Source organism: Chelmon rostratus, chromosome 13, assembly GCF_017976325.1.
Source record: "Chelmon rostratus isolate fCheRos1 chromosome 13, fCheRos1.pri, whole genome shotgun sequence".
In the NCBI taxonomy this organism is placed as follows: Eukaryota; Metazoa; Chordata; class Actinopteri; order Chaetodontiformes; family Chaetodontidae; genus Chelmon; species Chelmon rostratus.
The window spans coordinates 10,374,977-10,390,301 of record NC_055670.1 but is presented as its reverse complement, the minus strand read 5'-3'; the positions used below and the strand labels follow the sequence as shown (position 1 = coordinate 10,390,301).

Below are 15,325 nucleotides of genomic sequence, written 5' to 3'. Positions count from 1 at the left end.
GTGCCAGTCTGCACATAATCTGTCTGTCTCCTCCAAGGTCACACTGAGTGTGAGCAAGATGTTGAATATAGCAAAACCAATAGGCAACCAGAGAAAAAAACATCAACATATAATATCCAATAATATTTAGCAAGCCCTTTGCTTCATGTCATTTCTTTATTTTCTGCGTACTTAAGAAGATCATCATATTATTGTTTGTGAAGTCATCAGCGGTGCGAGTACGTACAGTCACAACAGGCAACTGAAAACCTTAGTTATCTTACCTTTGTTTGTTTTGTTGACCTCAGATGGCTGGAGATGAAGGTTGCATGCAGGTTGACATGCTTTCTGCACTTTCTGTTCTTCCATCAAGGGACATTTCATTCAAGGCCATTTCTCTCAGCACACTACCTGTCAGCAGCTCAGAGTGTTACAACTGTCACATCTACAATTTGACCCACTTCTGTAGGCTAGATGTGTCAGTTCCATCAGTCCACCAACACTTTAAAAACATGTCTTTTATAGTCTGCTGTTGAGATCACAGCAAGAGGCTGACATGGGCTGTCCAGGTATACTTTATATAGGGATTTTCATTTAGGAAATAGAGTCTTTGAGACTTTTTTTCCCCAAGATTCTTGCTTCTTAATGACCACTGTTGATTCGTGTAGTCCTGTATCAACATTAAAAGCACAACAGAAAAAAAACTACTTCCTGCCTTGGCTTTATGTCATGCATGAATAAAAGCTGCAGTCCCTGTCTGTTTGTGCACAATAAAACAGCATTGTTGATTTTTCATAAAACATCCCTATAACTTAAATTTGTGGCATTTACATTTTGCCTGTAAAATTAACCTTCACACTGTGAATTCTCTGGATTATATTCTTTCTAAGAGCAGCACCTGGTGGGCAAAAATTGAACAGCACATGCAATGGTGATGGCTCAATTGTAGATCAGACCACTGTTTTCAACACCCATCTGCTATGTTGTGCAAGACTCAATGCTATCAATATCATATGACTGACATGAGGCATTGGCAGTATTATAGTATTTCAGCACATTGCAACAGTTTAATGAATGGGTGTGGACCATAGGTTTCCTGTGAAACTGTATTGAAATAACTGAGAAGCAGTTGAGACATTTCAGCTTTTAGGAGTTCATTTTGACTCAAGATTATTATGGAGAAGAACAAATGAAAAATATTGTGGATAAGTGTAAAGAAAATTGTTAAATATGTGATCAGATTCCACTTGGGGTTGGACTGGGGAGTTGCATCCTTGAAATATTTACACTATATGGACAGTATCTCTAATAAGATCAAGGGTGATTATGGGAGTGTAGTTTATGGATCAGCATCAAAAACTGTACGTGGTGGATGAGATGTGATCCAAGCCCGGGGTCTTACATTAGGGACAGGAGCAATAAGAACTTTATCTGTGTATACCATACAAGCTGAGACAGAGGAAATGCCACAGTGCAGAAAACAACTCCTGACTAACTATTGTATGAATCTGAGAATCATGGCGATAGTCAACCAGCCAAAAAAAGTGTAACAGGCCTGCTCAGAAAGGGAGAAAGAACATAAAAATCAAGGTTTCACTGGACAGCAGCAAGAGACTACGGAGTACATGAAAGTATATGAAAAGGTGTTTTGTTTAGTTAGTTAAAACTCTGTTGGTAGACTTGCAGTTGCAGATTAAGACAAGAAATAGAAGTGCAGATTTAGTGAGTGAGTTTCATTGTTGTAAGGACTGTTATATACAGACTATATTGGGGCTTTTACCAGTGGATCAAGGGACATATCTAATAATAGATAGTAGATGTAGTTCATAGCCACAGTTTAAATATACAAACAACAAAAAACAAACTTCTAATTTCTTAAGTGTGTATAGTGTTGAGTTATACAACATTTTGATGGTTTTAGAATGGGCTGCACAAATCAAACTACAGTTAGATCTAGCTAGTCTGCAGTAGCTGAGTCTCTGTCCATTCAGGTGCACCCAGTGATCTCCTGAACTTACTATCCAAAATAATGGCAATAATAAAGGACTGAAGTCATACTTCACATTATAAGGAAGCATCCAACCAGTCTTTGAGAACAAACAGGTACCAGAAACTGTAGAATATGTGCTTGTTAGTTGTGAGACAGAAAAAAGAAAAAAGAAAAAAAAAACAGACGGAAGAAATGAAAAGATTAAGGCTAACAGGAGCAGGATTAGAGACAGAGGACACAGATTGAGGAAAGCTGACAAACCGCACATTGTAGAAATTCAGTAAATCCAGAAGATGACAGTAGTGCAACACTAAGAGTGCCTGCTGCCTTTAAACATCAAACAAGAGGAAGAAGAAGAACCTTTTTCCTCGCGGAACCTTGTTTCTGGTGCCGAGCCTAACACGGACCTTAAGAAGGCTACACTCGTTGTGCTAACCAGCTGTGCAGCTAGCCTCGCCGGTTCCTGCTGACAGTTACTCACCTTGCGCTCTCCCCAGTTAACTTTCATTGTTCAGTTAGTTAACTGGTACATAGCTGAATGACAGTGACCGTGCTGTCTGCGTCTTACTGCCTTGTAAAAAATTCATGCAGCTGAGTCGCTAAAAATGAGAGAAGGGTGAGTATGTGGCTACCTTGCAAACCATTGAGGAGATAGGTGGCTAAGTTAAAACGCTATTACAGAGCAGATAGCACTAGCAGCTATAGGAGCAAAGGATAGCTTGATAGTTAGCATGCATGTTACGGAGCTAACTCGCAAATAGCTAACGTTAATTATAATAGGGGTTGTTCGGTTTTATGGTGAGCAACATCAAATCTTGATGTATCGCCCCCGGTTTGACAGCTTGTTTTGACAGTCCAGAATTACATTGCTCAGTGATAGCTGTCGGAAACGTTGGTTGACGTTAGCTGGCTAACGCTAACTTTCCAAGTACTCGTTACGTTAGTCGTATGTGCTTTTCACCAGGCTGACAACAGCTGTCACCATCTCTTCATTGTGGGTGGGTGAAGACACTGTTCAGTCTTGTAATATTTGTAAATGCATCCTTACTTTGCTCCCTGCAACATTAACGCTAATGTAACATACCCCCTTCAGTGGTGCTCATTCCCTGTCCGGGAGAACCCCACCACTGCCCACGCCTAATTCGGTTAAGTTGGGGTTTTCAGTTCATCAAGAGCTGGTGCCCACCAGCCTTTGAATTGGCTGAACACACCTGATCCATCAGGTTTAGGCTACACTATAGATGAAAAATGTGTTGTACTGGAGCTGTCTTGGACCTCGATTGCGCATCTCTTACATCTGCTTGCAACAGACTGATAGAAGTGATGGTTGGGACTGATTGCGGTTGTAATTGCGATAAGATCATAGTCCAGTTCCTGCTGTGGACAGTATGGACAGTAAATTTGCTCTCACCCTAATAGCCAACCTTGAATCTGATCAGACATATAACATTCAGAATGGAAGTGATTAAGTGAAGTAAATGTACGCACATTTTGGTAGTGATACCAAACCTTACATCTTTAATAAATGTAGTTGTAAAATGTAATTCGAGTTAAATAAGTACTTTTAACATTTAACTTTCCTTATACACTATAGTGATGTGTGTAATGATAATGCACTAATACTGTTTGTAATTTAATGCTAGTGGCTCTTACATAAACTGCAGAACTAGCACCTACTGTTACTGAGCTGAAATGCTGCAGGCTAGCTGGACTGTATATAAGCATTCTTTTAAATAAATAGGGCCGCAATCGTCAAACTTTATTGAGTGTATCCACTGATTGGATGAACATTAACAGGTGGTAATTTGATAATCAGTCTGCTTTTGCACAGGAATATCAGAAATTTTTAATTGTTGCGGATCCTATGATTTGAGTTTGTTTTTCCTCTTATGGACATTATTGTACGTTAGGATTGTTAGATTAATGAAGCAATTTGAAGCCATCACTTTGGGCTCTTTACTATTAAGTAAACCATTAGCAGATTGCCTTATTGATAATGAACTTAATGTGCATCATTCTGTACCAATTCTGGGCAGATCTTCGTCACTTTCTTTATAGACTCACCAAAATGCAAGAAACTTTCTAAATACAGTACTTTCCTTGGTCATCTCCATTTATATTCAGCCATTTCCCCTTCTCTCCCTTGTACTCTTATTTTGTGTTTACAGAGTGTGTGTCGCGTGACTCAGCTGTTGTGAAGCCATGGAGAAGCCCTGGAGGCTGTGGGGGGCAATGGAGCGTTGTACCCTGACTCTGGCCTCCTGGTCCTGGGGTGCTTGTCGAGTCTCTCTTTTGGCCCTCATCCTCACCTTCCACCTGTATGGAGGATTCTTTCTCCTAGCTCTTATCCTTGCCTCTGTGGCGGGCATCCTCTACAAATTTCAGGATGTGCTCCTCTACTTCCCTGACCAGCCCTCCTCTTCTCGTCTTTATGTTCCCATGCCAACAGGAATCCCACATGAGAATGTGTACATTCGCACCAAGGACGGTGTGAAGCTTAACCTCATCCTGCTTCGCTACACAGGAGGCGACACACCTCCTGGAATTGCCCCAGGCAATCAAAGCAGCCCTGCTTCCTCTGCTCCACCTACCATCCTTTATTTCCATGGCAATGCAGGTAATATTGGTCACAGGGTGCCAAATGCCCTGCTAATGCTGGTCAATCTGAAAGCCAACGTGGTGCTGGTGGACTACCGTGGCTATGGAAAAAGTGAGGGTGAGCCCAGTGAGGATGGGCTGTACATGGATGCCGAGGCAACACTGGACTATGTCATGACGCGTCCTGACCTCGACAAGACAAAGGTGGTATTATTCGGCCGCTCACTGGGAGGTGCTGTGGCTGTGCGCCTGGCTTCAGTAAATCCCCACCGCGTAGCTGCCATTATTGTCGAAAACACCTTTCTCAGCATCCCCCACATGGCAGCAACACTCTTTTCCTTCTTGCCCATGCGCCTGCTGCCCTTGTGGTGCTATAGGAATCAGTTCCTGTCCTATCGGCAGGTGGCGCTATGCCGCATGCCCTCACTGTTTGTGTCTGGTCTGTCGGACCAGCTCATTCCACCAGTCATGATGAAACAACTGTATGAGCTGTCTCCTGCGCGGACTAAACGCCTGGCTATCTTTCCAGAGGGCACACACAACGACACGTGGCAGTGTCAGGGCTACTTCGCTGCCTTGGAGCAGTTCATGAAAGACCTGCTGAAGAGCCACGCTCATGAGGAGAGTGCACAGCCCTCAGCTAGTGTCACCATCATCTGAAAAGAAAAAAAAAACAGTCAGGGACTGACTACAGGTAATGGGCTGAAGGAAGTGAAGGCTGTTGTGGATATTGAATGGAAGGACATAATTGATTTTTGGAAAGAATGTACATTTTTTTATGCTTTTGTCTGGGTTCTTATTTTATTTCACTCTTTTTACCTTTCTGTAAATGTAACATATTTGTTAAGGTGGTTTGACTTTTTCGAGGTTTTAAGAGAGGGTAACAATGTCCTCATGGATTCTTTTGTGTTGCAGCTATGAATGCATGTATTTGACCTTTACGAATGAAGCCAGAGCATACATGCCCACACTGCAAGACATGTCTCAACCACAAAAGAATTAGCTGTAATGGGTCTGCTGAAATTAGTTGCAATCACTGAAACAATTGTTCATAGTTTAATGACCATGTGAGGATTTACAGAATTTCAGTGAAAGCGGATTACTGCTGGAATTAAAGTTCCACTTGTTCTGATATTCAAACTGAAACACTGATAATACGTAGACCTATACTGTATATATATAAATCTTTGTTAATCCATTGCACTTTTTTGTTCATACTTACCCAAGCGTTGAGTTAAGTAGGCTAACACCTTCTGAGCAATACTTTGATGGGCATAAGGATTTTGTTCTTTACCCTTTTGGTGAGAAACATGAATATTTAGAGTACTCGCAGCAGCTTGGCATGACATGGCATTGTGGTGATCAATATTTATGTATACCCTTGAAAACGTTTGTCTGGCACAACAAGCATAAAAAAAAGAAATAAAAAAAACTTGTGTTGCTGAATAATTATGGTCAAAAAGTGCTGGCTGAGACGAAGTGGTCAGTAAGATAAGGTTGACACGTTACTTCTGCGTATCAAAAAAAGGTTCTTGAGATCTTATTTCCTGTCGAGCTACTTCTGTTTCAGTGCGATTGGGAGACTGTTACTGTGTCCTGTTCAAACACAACTAGCACACAGGATAGGCTCTACTCTTAAATGGGCTCAAGTCGCCGTTGAGCAGCTCGGCTCCTGTAGTTTGGTACGGAGCATGTGTTCTATGTGTGGTTTATTAAAAGATGGGTTCTTCAGGTCTTAGTACAAAACTATAACACATGCTCATACATGCAGTGAAAGAGTTATTGATTGCTGTACTCCTCCTGTCCGTACTGGCTGTGACAAGATCTGTTTCTAATGGAAATGCATTGGAAGAGAAGAGGACAAAATACACAGACCTCCTGTGCGCAGAAAAGTTGAGCAGAAGCCAATATAAGGTTTCAGCTGTATGAGTAAGACAAGTGAAGTCGGTATTTTCCAAGTATTGAGTTGAACATTTCCTCTTTGTGTTACTAATCCTCTGCCAAGTTCAACAAGACAACAGTCTGGACTGTGGATTCTCTTAAACTCTGAGTGCACTTGGAAGATATTTCTTAATAGCTTACAGGCAGGAGGAATGATTACAGCAATGACTCTTATACATTTATATGGGCGTGTGAGTGTTGTATTAAGATCCTCTTGAAAAAATCCAAACCTATCCTTTAAGAACCAAAAGTGTGAGCATTTTGAATCAAATGTTGCGATTATTTGTTAGCTATTGTCATCAGCATCATAATTGTTAATTGGAGGATTCCAGGTTTTCGTCTCACCCCGTGCTTATGTGGCAAAATGGCTTTACTCACTCGGAGGGCTTTTAATGAGCTAATTAACCTTTCCTGCATGTCTTCCAGGGGGTGGAGCAGAGCCTGACGACCCTGTTATCTGCTCTTGCTTTCCAAATGCAGCATGCTGCACTGCAGTGCTATCAAAGCCATTTGAATACAGATCTCCTTAGCCATATTTGATACTGTGTGTCAACAGTATGCTACAAACAAAAATTAACAAACATCGAAAGACCAAATTTGTTTGTGTCATTGAAAAATGGTGTAAAGACTACTATGAATGTAAATTGTGGTCTTAAATGAACAAGTGTGCTTTATAAGAAATAATGTATAGATGTTTTTTTTTCTCCCTCTTTGTGTGACTTTTTGCCACCAGTGGCACAGAACAGTTTCTGACATTTTTGTATTATATCGAATCCATAAGTTGAGTTGGATGCATTCAGTTTAATGATTTTTTTAACCCATCATGCGTAGGTAGAGCACATTGTGCATTCTGAGTTCAACCATGTGACTATACACTGATTCACTTCCGTACGCTTATTTTTACTCACTTCTGTTGCTAGTGTCGCGCCGTCTCTTCATTCAAGAAAACATGTAGGAGCTTGTCATCATTCACTTGATTTACTGCTTTGGTGGCTGGCTTAAAGCATATTGGCTTTTATCCTAACCAAATGTATTGTTACTGTCCAACATCCTGTTGCTGAAAAGAAGTGGAATCAAACTGAATGTTCTTTTTTTTTTCTATAAAGAAAATCTCTTGCCAGGTACTGTGCAAATGCACTACGGAACATATTTTGATATGTACACATGATTGTGAATAGAGTGGAATGAATGCTGTTGAAAGTGTTGGTATAATTTGCATTTGCAAGCTGGCATGTGATTATGTTGAGTCTTGGCCAATTTCTGTAATGAACCTGCACAGTGTTGACATTAGTCGTGTACATCGGCCATGACTTGTAGAAAAATCGATGGATATCTGATCAGTCAGACATCTGAATTACTCATCTTTATCTTCAGTATGAAACAGTAAGTTTGAGGGATTTTCCATTTTAGAGTGATGTTTCTTTTCTATTTCAACAATGTTGACAACTTCTTTGTAAGCACACATTTTCACTTTCTATTTTCTGTACTGTAACATGCAATAAATTGATACCTTAAAACGGCTTGTCTTGTTTTTGTTATATGCTCTTTTAAATGCATGCATATCATTATGCAACTTGGCACCACTTCGCTTTTTATATTCTGGGAATCACATTTTGTTTGTTTTGCCATGTTTTGTTGCTGTAATTTTTACACTTCCTTCTTTCAGTGTGTGTTGGCTCCTCTAACTGTCAAATTCAAATGTAGTGGTGGCATTATAATGTCTATTCCTCCTTCTTAGTCTGACACCTCTCCCCCTATTTCCCTACCACACAGTCAATCATGTAACTGCCAAGACTGTTCTTCCTGTTTCCACTCTGTAACCATTGCACGGGTTGTTTTTTCAGAACGTGGAGGAGCTAAGATATGTTTTATCATTTTGAAGAAGCAAGATGAATAGAAAAAAAGGGAGATTTGTCAAGGCCCCCGGTCAGGCAGGAAGCAGTGAATGCGGTTAGCTGAGCGGAACAATAGAGGGGAAGCTGCGTTGCCCTTTTTTGTACTGTATTCGCAGTGCGTAGTCCCTCAGACTACAGTGGAACCGGTTACCGAAGGACAAAAGCGAGAGTTAAGGAAGTCAGTGAGGCATATAGACAGGAATTAAGGTAAAGCCGGGAGCTCAGGAGAAAACCTGCAGCAACAAAAGCAAACATCTACCATCCTTAGCACAAGTCGGCAGAGTAGTTCAGTCATGCTGCCACTGTGAGCTCTCAGGAGATTGCATGGGACCCGCGATGGCAGTTTTGGCAGGTGTGGAATCAGAGACTGGACAAAAGGCAGGTGAAGGCAGGCTGTCCTGGCCAGTTTTCCTGCTGACGCTAGCTGCTATCACCTCCTCTCTTTCAGCGTTGTCCCTGTACCAGCTGGTGGCACTCAGAGCTGAGGTGGAGGTGCTCAAATCAGAGGTGTACCGCAGGAGAGAAGAGGGACAGGAGGCCAAGCACGGAGGCCAGGTGAGCGACAACTTAGTCCTTCAGGACGTAAACATAGGACAAGCATTTTACCACCATTTATTGTTTTTCTAAGGGCTTTATTGTGTGTGTTCAGGCTGAGGATATCAGTATGAGGAGAAGCAGCCAAGAACCCCTGCACCAACCTGAGTCTCAACATGCTGTCACGCTGATAAGGAGGAGAAGATCGAACTCTGGAACAGAGACAACAGGTAAGACATGTTAGGCTGCACCCGAGCCTGACCTTTCAGGTAATGTACGAGAGCACCTTCAGTCGCCAGCAGTGTAAGATTGGAGGTGTTTTACAACTCCATTGTTTGTGTAAAAAGGCTGAGTAATACTGATGGTGAAGATTTTCAATAGATTCCTTATACCATCATTAAGTCAAGTTTATTGATATAGCTCAAAAACACAAACCAGCCCTTTACAAACTCTACTCATCCTCTGTTCTTTTTGAACATTAAAAACACCCCCAAAGCTTTTTTAAACTTATAATCAAGTGTGACTGAGTCATCATCAGCTTTGGTGATAACCACAAGAAAAATGAGAAGTCTGATACGGGGGGCTAACACTACCATCTATTAGTGCTGACTGTTAACTAATGGCGTGAATGTGCACACCATCAGCTCGAGCTATTTAACAATCCCCGGGGTGTAATATTTACAGTACACTTGAGCTAAGTGCAGACGCTGACGATGGAATTTCACCCAGAAGGAAAAAGGGAAGGAGCAGAAAGAAACAAAGAGACAGCCGTGGAATTAACTATGTGCAGACTGCAGAGAAACCGCTGACCATTTCTAACATGTCTAAATTTCTGTTTTGCCTCAGTTTCTCAGCCGTGTCTGCAGTTGTTGGCAAACAATAGCAGGAAAACCTTCAGGAAAGGTATGTCTGGGCTGGTCTGGGTTATGAGAGTGTAGTGATTTTTAATTTTATTTGTAGGTTTAAAAACATTAAATATTAAATATAGCCATTACAATGGAATGTGTTTTACAATAACATGTGTATACTCATAGATACAGAATTACCAAGCAGTAACTGATTTGAATAAGATTGACTGTTGGGATGGATGTTTAGCTTTAGCTGCTTTGACCTTTGTCCTAATATATTCTTATTCCTCGAATCAGAATTTACTGGGCCACACACAGGTATCCCCTGGCAGACCGGACTGAGGAGGGGCTCTGCCCTGGAGGCTGACGGAGACAGCATGTTAGTCATGGAGGAGGGCTACTACTTTGTGTACAGTCAGGTTGGTGTGTTTCCAGTCATGTCACAGTTTCCCCACAGAGGGGCGCTGCTAGCCTGTTTGCTGATCCTCTGATTTTACATTTGAGGGGAACACATCTACATACAGAGCAGAGAAAAGGGTGTGCTCCATCTGAGCATGCAGCTGGTTAACAGACCTTGAAGAAAGGTCAAATAAAGAAGAGGAAATGCAAATGATGCATGCATAATAAACAAAAGTAGCAAACGCTACACCCCCCGCCACACGACTGTCTATGCATGTTAAAACCTGTGCTCGTGCCATACCTCGTGGTTTTAACCCAGTGTTTCTGGTGTGCTCAGGTCTACTACATGGACACCACCTTTGCAATGGGTCACGTGGTGATCCGGATGAAGAGGAACGTGGTGGGAGACGAGTCTCCATATGTGACCCTGTTCCGCTGCATCCAGAATATGAACCCTGTCTACCCTTACAACACCTGCTACACAGGAGGTGAGCCGGTGTTTTTGTTTGTGTACAGTTATGAGCATCCTTTTTACAGCAGCTGTTATGGAAGGTCAACCAAAGTGTTTTCCTCTTTTGTCAACCTCTAAAGCGCGTGGGTGTGTATGTGTGTGTGGCTATGTGTGTGTGTAGTTGCTGCATGTGTGCCAGTATTTGGGTGTGGATGATAGCTGTCAGTGGCAGGAAAGAAGGAAAAATGCCAGCTCAAGGTGTGAAGGTCTGAAGTGTGCATTTCCCTCAGGTATTGTGAAGCTGGAGGTCGGGGACCACTTGGAGCTACTGATCCCTCGCTCCACAGCCAACGTGTCCCTGGACGGAGACTCCACCTTCCTGGGCGCTGTCAAACTGGCTTAAAGTGCATCACCTCACTCTGGACCCCCAGGGACGCTTATGTGGAACGAACTGTGCAGCGAGGCACAGTTCTTGTGACCTCGCCTGACTTTGGGTGTTCTGAGAAGAATACAGGAAGCAGCCACTGCTGCCCCGACTGAAAGACTGACTGTGTTGCTTGTTCAGCCTGCGGGGACATGAAGAGCACTATGAGCTGATGCCATAGTCTTTGTTCTTAAGTATACATGCATCTTATAGCTACAGATTGCAACCATACATCAAGACGAAATAGTTTAACCACTGTCTGAATGAATTTTTTTCATATCCAAATAATCACAAACACACAAACACACGATAAGGTCTGAGTTGTGAGATATGTGTTGCTTGTGTGAAATCATTCTTCTACTGTTTTAATCAATAGTCTTTCCTCCTGTAGCAGCAGCAGCAGCAGCAGCAGCGTTGCTGTGCCACTGAAACAGCTCTTCTCATACGCTTCATTGTTTTAGATATTTGAACATCTCCACGAGTGGTCTGATTTATCATCTGAATGCCATAATTTGATTTAAGATGACCTATATATGTCAAACTGATTGAAAATTCAGATCCAATAAAGTGACAGTTCTTAGAGATGACATCATCTGGACTCTGGGTGTTGTTCCTTTGTCGGCCACAAGGAGGAGAGAGGATCCTGCCAGGCAGCACAGAGGAACATCAAGCAACGGCTGAGCAGGAATGGTGGAAATCATGAAAAAGGTACCTATTTTTAGTTAACTCTATAAGCAGATGATGTCTGCACATTCAAAGGTACTGCTGCTCAATGAATTTGTAATGCCTGAGGACCCTGGAAGAAACAAAAATATCCTCAATGGATGATTCTTGCCTTTGTATTATGCTAAGCTAGAGGCAGAGGGGCAGTCGCACCTGGGGCACATTTTGGCCTTTTTGGACTTTTATACACATTCCTGAACGAACATGTGTGTTATACAGTAGAGCTGGGCATTAATTCAGTGGAAAAATATGAATACCGTGACACTGTTGTCAAGCATAAGACCCCAAGTATACAATACACTTTACATAAAGGCCAATTAGAAAGAGACTGCCATCAGGGAACACACACACTGCTGCAAAATGTAATTTTAGGATAAAGAGGTTTGTTTATAACTGGGCAGGTAGTCAGTAAAGCCGAGGTCTATGTGTTGCCTACACACAGAAAAGGCTGGCTTTTGTACTTGTCCATCTTTCTTGCTCTCGCTGTTGTTTTGGAATTCTGCAGCTTCAGTTTTTGAAGTCACTTGATCTCTCTCTTCTTTGATGGCTTTAAAGCAGGCATGTCCAAACTATTCCATAAAGGGCCGTGTGGCTGCAGGTTTTCGTTCCAACCAAGGAGGAGCACACCAGGCCAACCAATCAACATCAAGGGATCTCTTAGTTATCAGCTGAAAAGTGAGATCAGCTGATTAAATGAGTCCAGTCTGGTGCGCTCCTCCTTGGTTGGAACGAAAACCTGCAGCCACACGGCCCTTTATGGAATAGTTTGGACATGGCTGCTTTAAAGGATCTGTGTGTTTTAGGACACAGAACAGACACAGAGAAAACATTTTGGTGAGCCAGCTATGAGATTTGTACGGGGAACATTTTCAACCGTTTGGAGCAAAAATATGAAACAGTTTTTTTTTTTTTTTTGACAATCATGCAAATCTGAAAAGTGGACATCTGAGGACAGACGCCCCCTCGGGTTTAGGGCAGAATGCCCGATGAGATCCTTCCCCCAATCCTAATATTATTCTAGTATGTTTTCTGGTAATGCATAAAAATGAATAAAACTCACAAATTCATTCAGTGGTAATGTCGCTAGCTTAGTTCAAACCCAAATGGCGAACTACAATTATTAGTGAACAATAAACCATAAATAAATCACTTTAAATGGTGACATTTGTTTTGTTTCAGGCCTAAATATCAGACTGCATCAATGAAATCTAAATTCATTTCACTTTTTAAAAGATTTTATTCAATTTAAAAGATAAATATCCCTCTATATCACATGACAAGAAGCCCCCCCAGACTGCCCCGGATAGGTTGTGATATTTTTCAACCAGCTATTTTTTAACCTGTTCATTTCCAAGAGATTGATATTGCTTTGGGGTTCTCCCCTACCTGCCACACTCTGTCCATCTGTTTCTCCCTCTCTCTGTAACTCACACACACACACACAGGCCTTCTGTCCGCTGGGGCAAAGAGTTAGACAAAGCCCAGTGGGTGGTCACTTCTTCACTAGGCATATTGCCCTTGGAGTCATGGCTCCATTTGACAAGAAGAGAGACCGAAAAGAGGGGGAGGGAGAAAGAAAGTCTAAAATAGAAGGCTGAGAAAGGAAGATTTGAAAAGGACGTAATGGATAGCAGTCGCCATTAGTGGAAAAGCAAGCGGAAGAGATGAGAGAGGCTGCGAGGCTACAACAGATCGAGCGAGCAGGCCAGGCCCAGGGTGGCGACGACAGCCATGGAAGTCTGAGGAGCTCTTTGATGAGCCGGTAAACAGAGCAGGCGGCTGTACAAACACCGATGGAGGAAAAGAAGAAGGTGGGGGGAGGAGGAGAGGGGAGTCCAGACCTCTCCTATAAATGTGTCAAGCATGATGCTCTCCCTCCCTCCGGGCCAGAAATGTCTTTGTGCGGTGCCATGGTGACGGCTGGTGTGTTGGCGGAAGCTGATGTCATTGTAGGCTCGGCTCTCAAAAGAGAAACCAGCGTCTGACCGGAGAATCAGGAAATGAGACCTGCTGTGTACACATGCTGGCACTGTGTGTAGTTCACACACTCACACACATGTTGCTAGTACACACAGGGGCATTATTAAACAACACACACACAAAAAGCCGACAGCTATGCATCACATATACGCTGTAAAAAGTGTCAAAGTCGTAACATTTGCATGTGTATATTGTGCATATTATTTATTATTTTTCTGTTTTTGTCACAGTTATATCTAAAACATCTGTTAAGTTTTAATTTTAGGAATCAAACCAATCTTTAAAACAATGCTTTTTGCCTGCAGGACAGAGCGGTAAAATTCAGCGGGACCATCAGTCCCAGTCCCTTTGAGTCTGTCGCCGTCGTTCTCCCATTTTTCAGGCTGCTTCGCTTGTCTTAAACATGGACCTTCACGTCTCCGCGTCCCCATCTGTCCTTTCATTTCCTCCCTCCTCCCTCTCTCCCTGTTTGGGAGCTTTCGGACAGGTCTGACTGATGGCGAGGGCTAAAGGTGATCACTGAATCCTGATTACAAAACCCAGTATGCTCCTTTTCTGCAGCAAACCATCACAAAACACTCACATTGCAGCGCCTGTAGGTACACACACACACACAGTAGATATACGAACATGCACCTTCAGTGGCTCCCTTAAACACTGTACAGTCCTCACATCGTGTCGCTGTGCTGCAGCGTACTACATGGTTGTTCCATGTACGTATTTCTCTCGTATTCGGGGATTACTTTGATCTGCTGCAGTCAGCCCAAAGTAATCAGGCTGATCCAGAGCCCTGCAGCTGAACTGGCAGCAGAACTGCGTGGATTTCTCATTTAAGTGAGGATTTGGTTTATCAACAAACTGGATTGTGCCATCCGTTACTCCAAAGTCTAAGCACCGTGTTCTGTGCTCGCCATGTTGTAGGTTTTTAATCGATTCAGCCGGAGAAGACACTCATTTTTGATCTGAAAAACGTGACTGACCCGGCAGAACGAGAGGTTTATTTGGCGTTTATTTATTTTTTTCTCCCTCTGACTACATAGGATCAGCTGAAATATAAGCTGATCTATAATTCATACGGCTCTGCCTCTGCCTGGAATCAAACCGCCATGAAACGAAAGGCTTGAAAATCTGCATGTGTGCAAGAAAAGTAAGAGCAGATTTAAAAGTTGTCTCTGTTCAAGCTCATCTTGATGTATCCTGCTTTTCTTCTGGCCTTTTTCTCAAGGACATCGGCTTGTTAGAGACGAGAGGAAAAACATCAAATGGATGAGGGGAGGGAAGGATTTTGGTTTGCCACAATTCCCCCCCGACACCCCTCCTCTCTCCATCTCCTGACTCCCACACTCCACTCTGCATTATGGCTACAAGATGGAGCTTTGGCACACACACACACGCACAGCCACAGCATTTATCCTGGGCTGTTGTGGTGCCCTGGACTGAGCGTGCATTTTGTATACACTGTAAATAGAAACTGTGTTCATGCACATGCACTCATTTTGCCACCTGTACCCTGATCACCACACAGGAAACACCACAAACGCTGTGTGTGCAAAAGCATGAACA

General features: G+C 42.6%; 2 protein-coding genes across 4 annotated transcripts; both read left to right on the top strand.

Moving 5' to 3' along the window:
• Nucleotides 1–2,421: 2,421 nt before the first annotated feature.
• abhd13 (abhydrolase domain containing 13) lies at nucleotides 2,422–8,028 on the top strand. The gene is made up of 2 exons (XM_041950763.1): nucleotides 2,422–2,585; nucleotides 4,138–8,028. Exon 2 carries the CDS (start codon nucleotides 4,172–4,174, stop codon nucleotides 5,225–5,227), a length of 1,056 nt encoding a protein of 351 aa, XP_041806697.1. The 5' UTR covers nucleotides 2,422–2,585; nucleotides 4,138–4,171; the 3' UTR covers nucleotides 5,228–8,028.
• A 298-nt stretch (nucleotides 8,029–8,326) lies between these two features.
• On the top strand, nucleotides 8,327–11,651 carry tnfsf13b (TNF superfamily member 13b). Of its 3 annotated transcripts, XM_041950735.1 has the most exons (7): nucleotides 8,327–8,755; nucleotides 8,852–8,958; nucleotides 9,053–9,167; nucleotides 9,784–9,840; nucleotides 10,083–10,204; nucleotides 10,522–10,672; nucleotides 10,926–11,651. In XM_041950735.1, exons 1-7 carry the CDS (start codon nucleotides 8,728–8,730, stop codon nucleotides 11,036–11,038), a joined length of 693 nt encoding a protein of 230 aa, XP_041806669.1. In that variant the 5' UTR covers nucleotides 8,327–8,727; the 3' UTR covers nucleotides 11,039–11,651. The 3 variants fall into 3 exon arrangements, with proteins under 3 accessions (XP_041806669.1, XP_041806668.1, XP_041806666.1); XM_041950734.1 differs by having other exon boundaries at nucleotides 8,327–8,958; nucleotides 10,104–10,204; XM_041950732.1 differs by having other exon boundaries at nucleotides 8,327–8,958.
• Nucleotides 11,652–15,325: the final 3,674 nt, after the last annotated feature.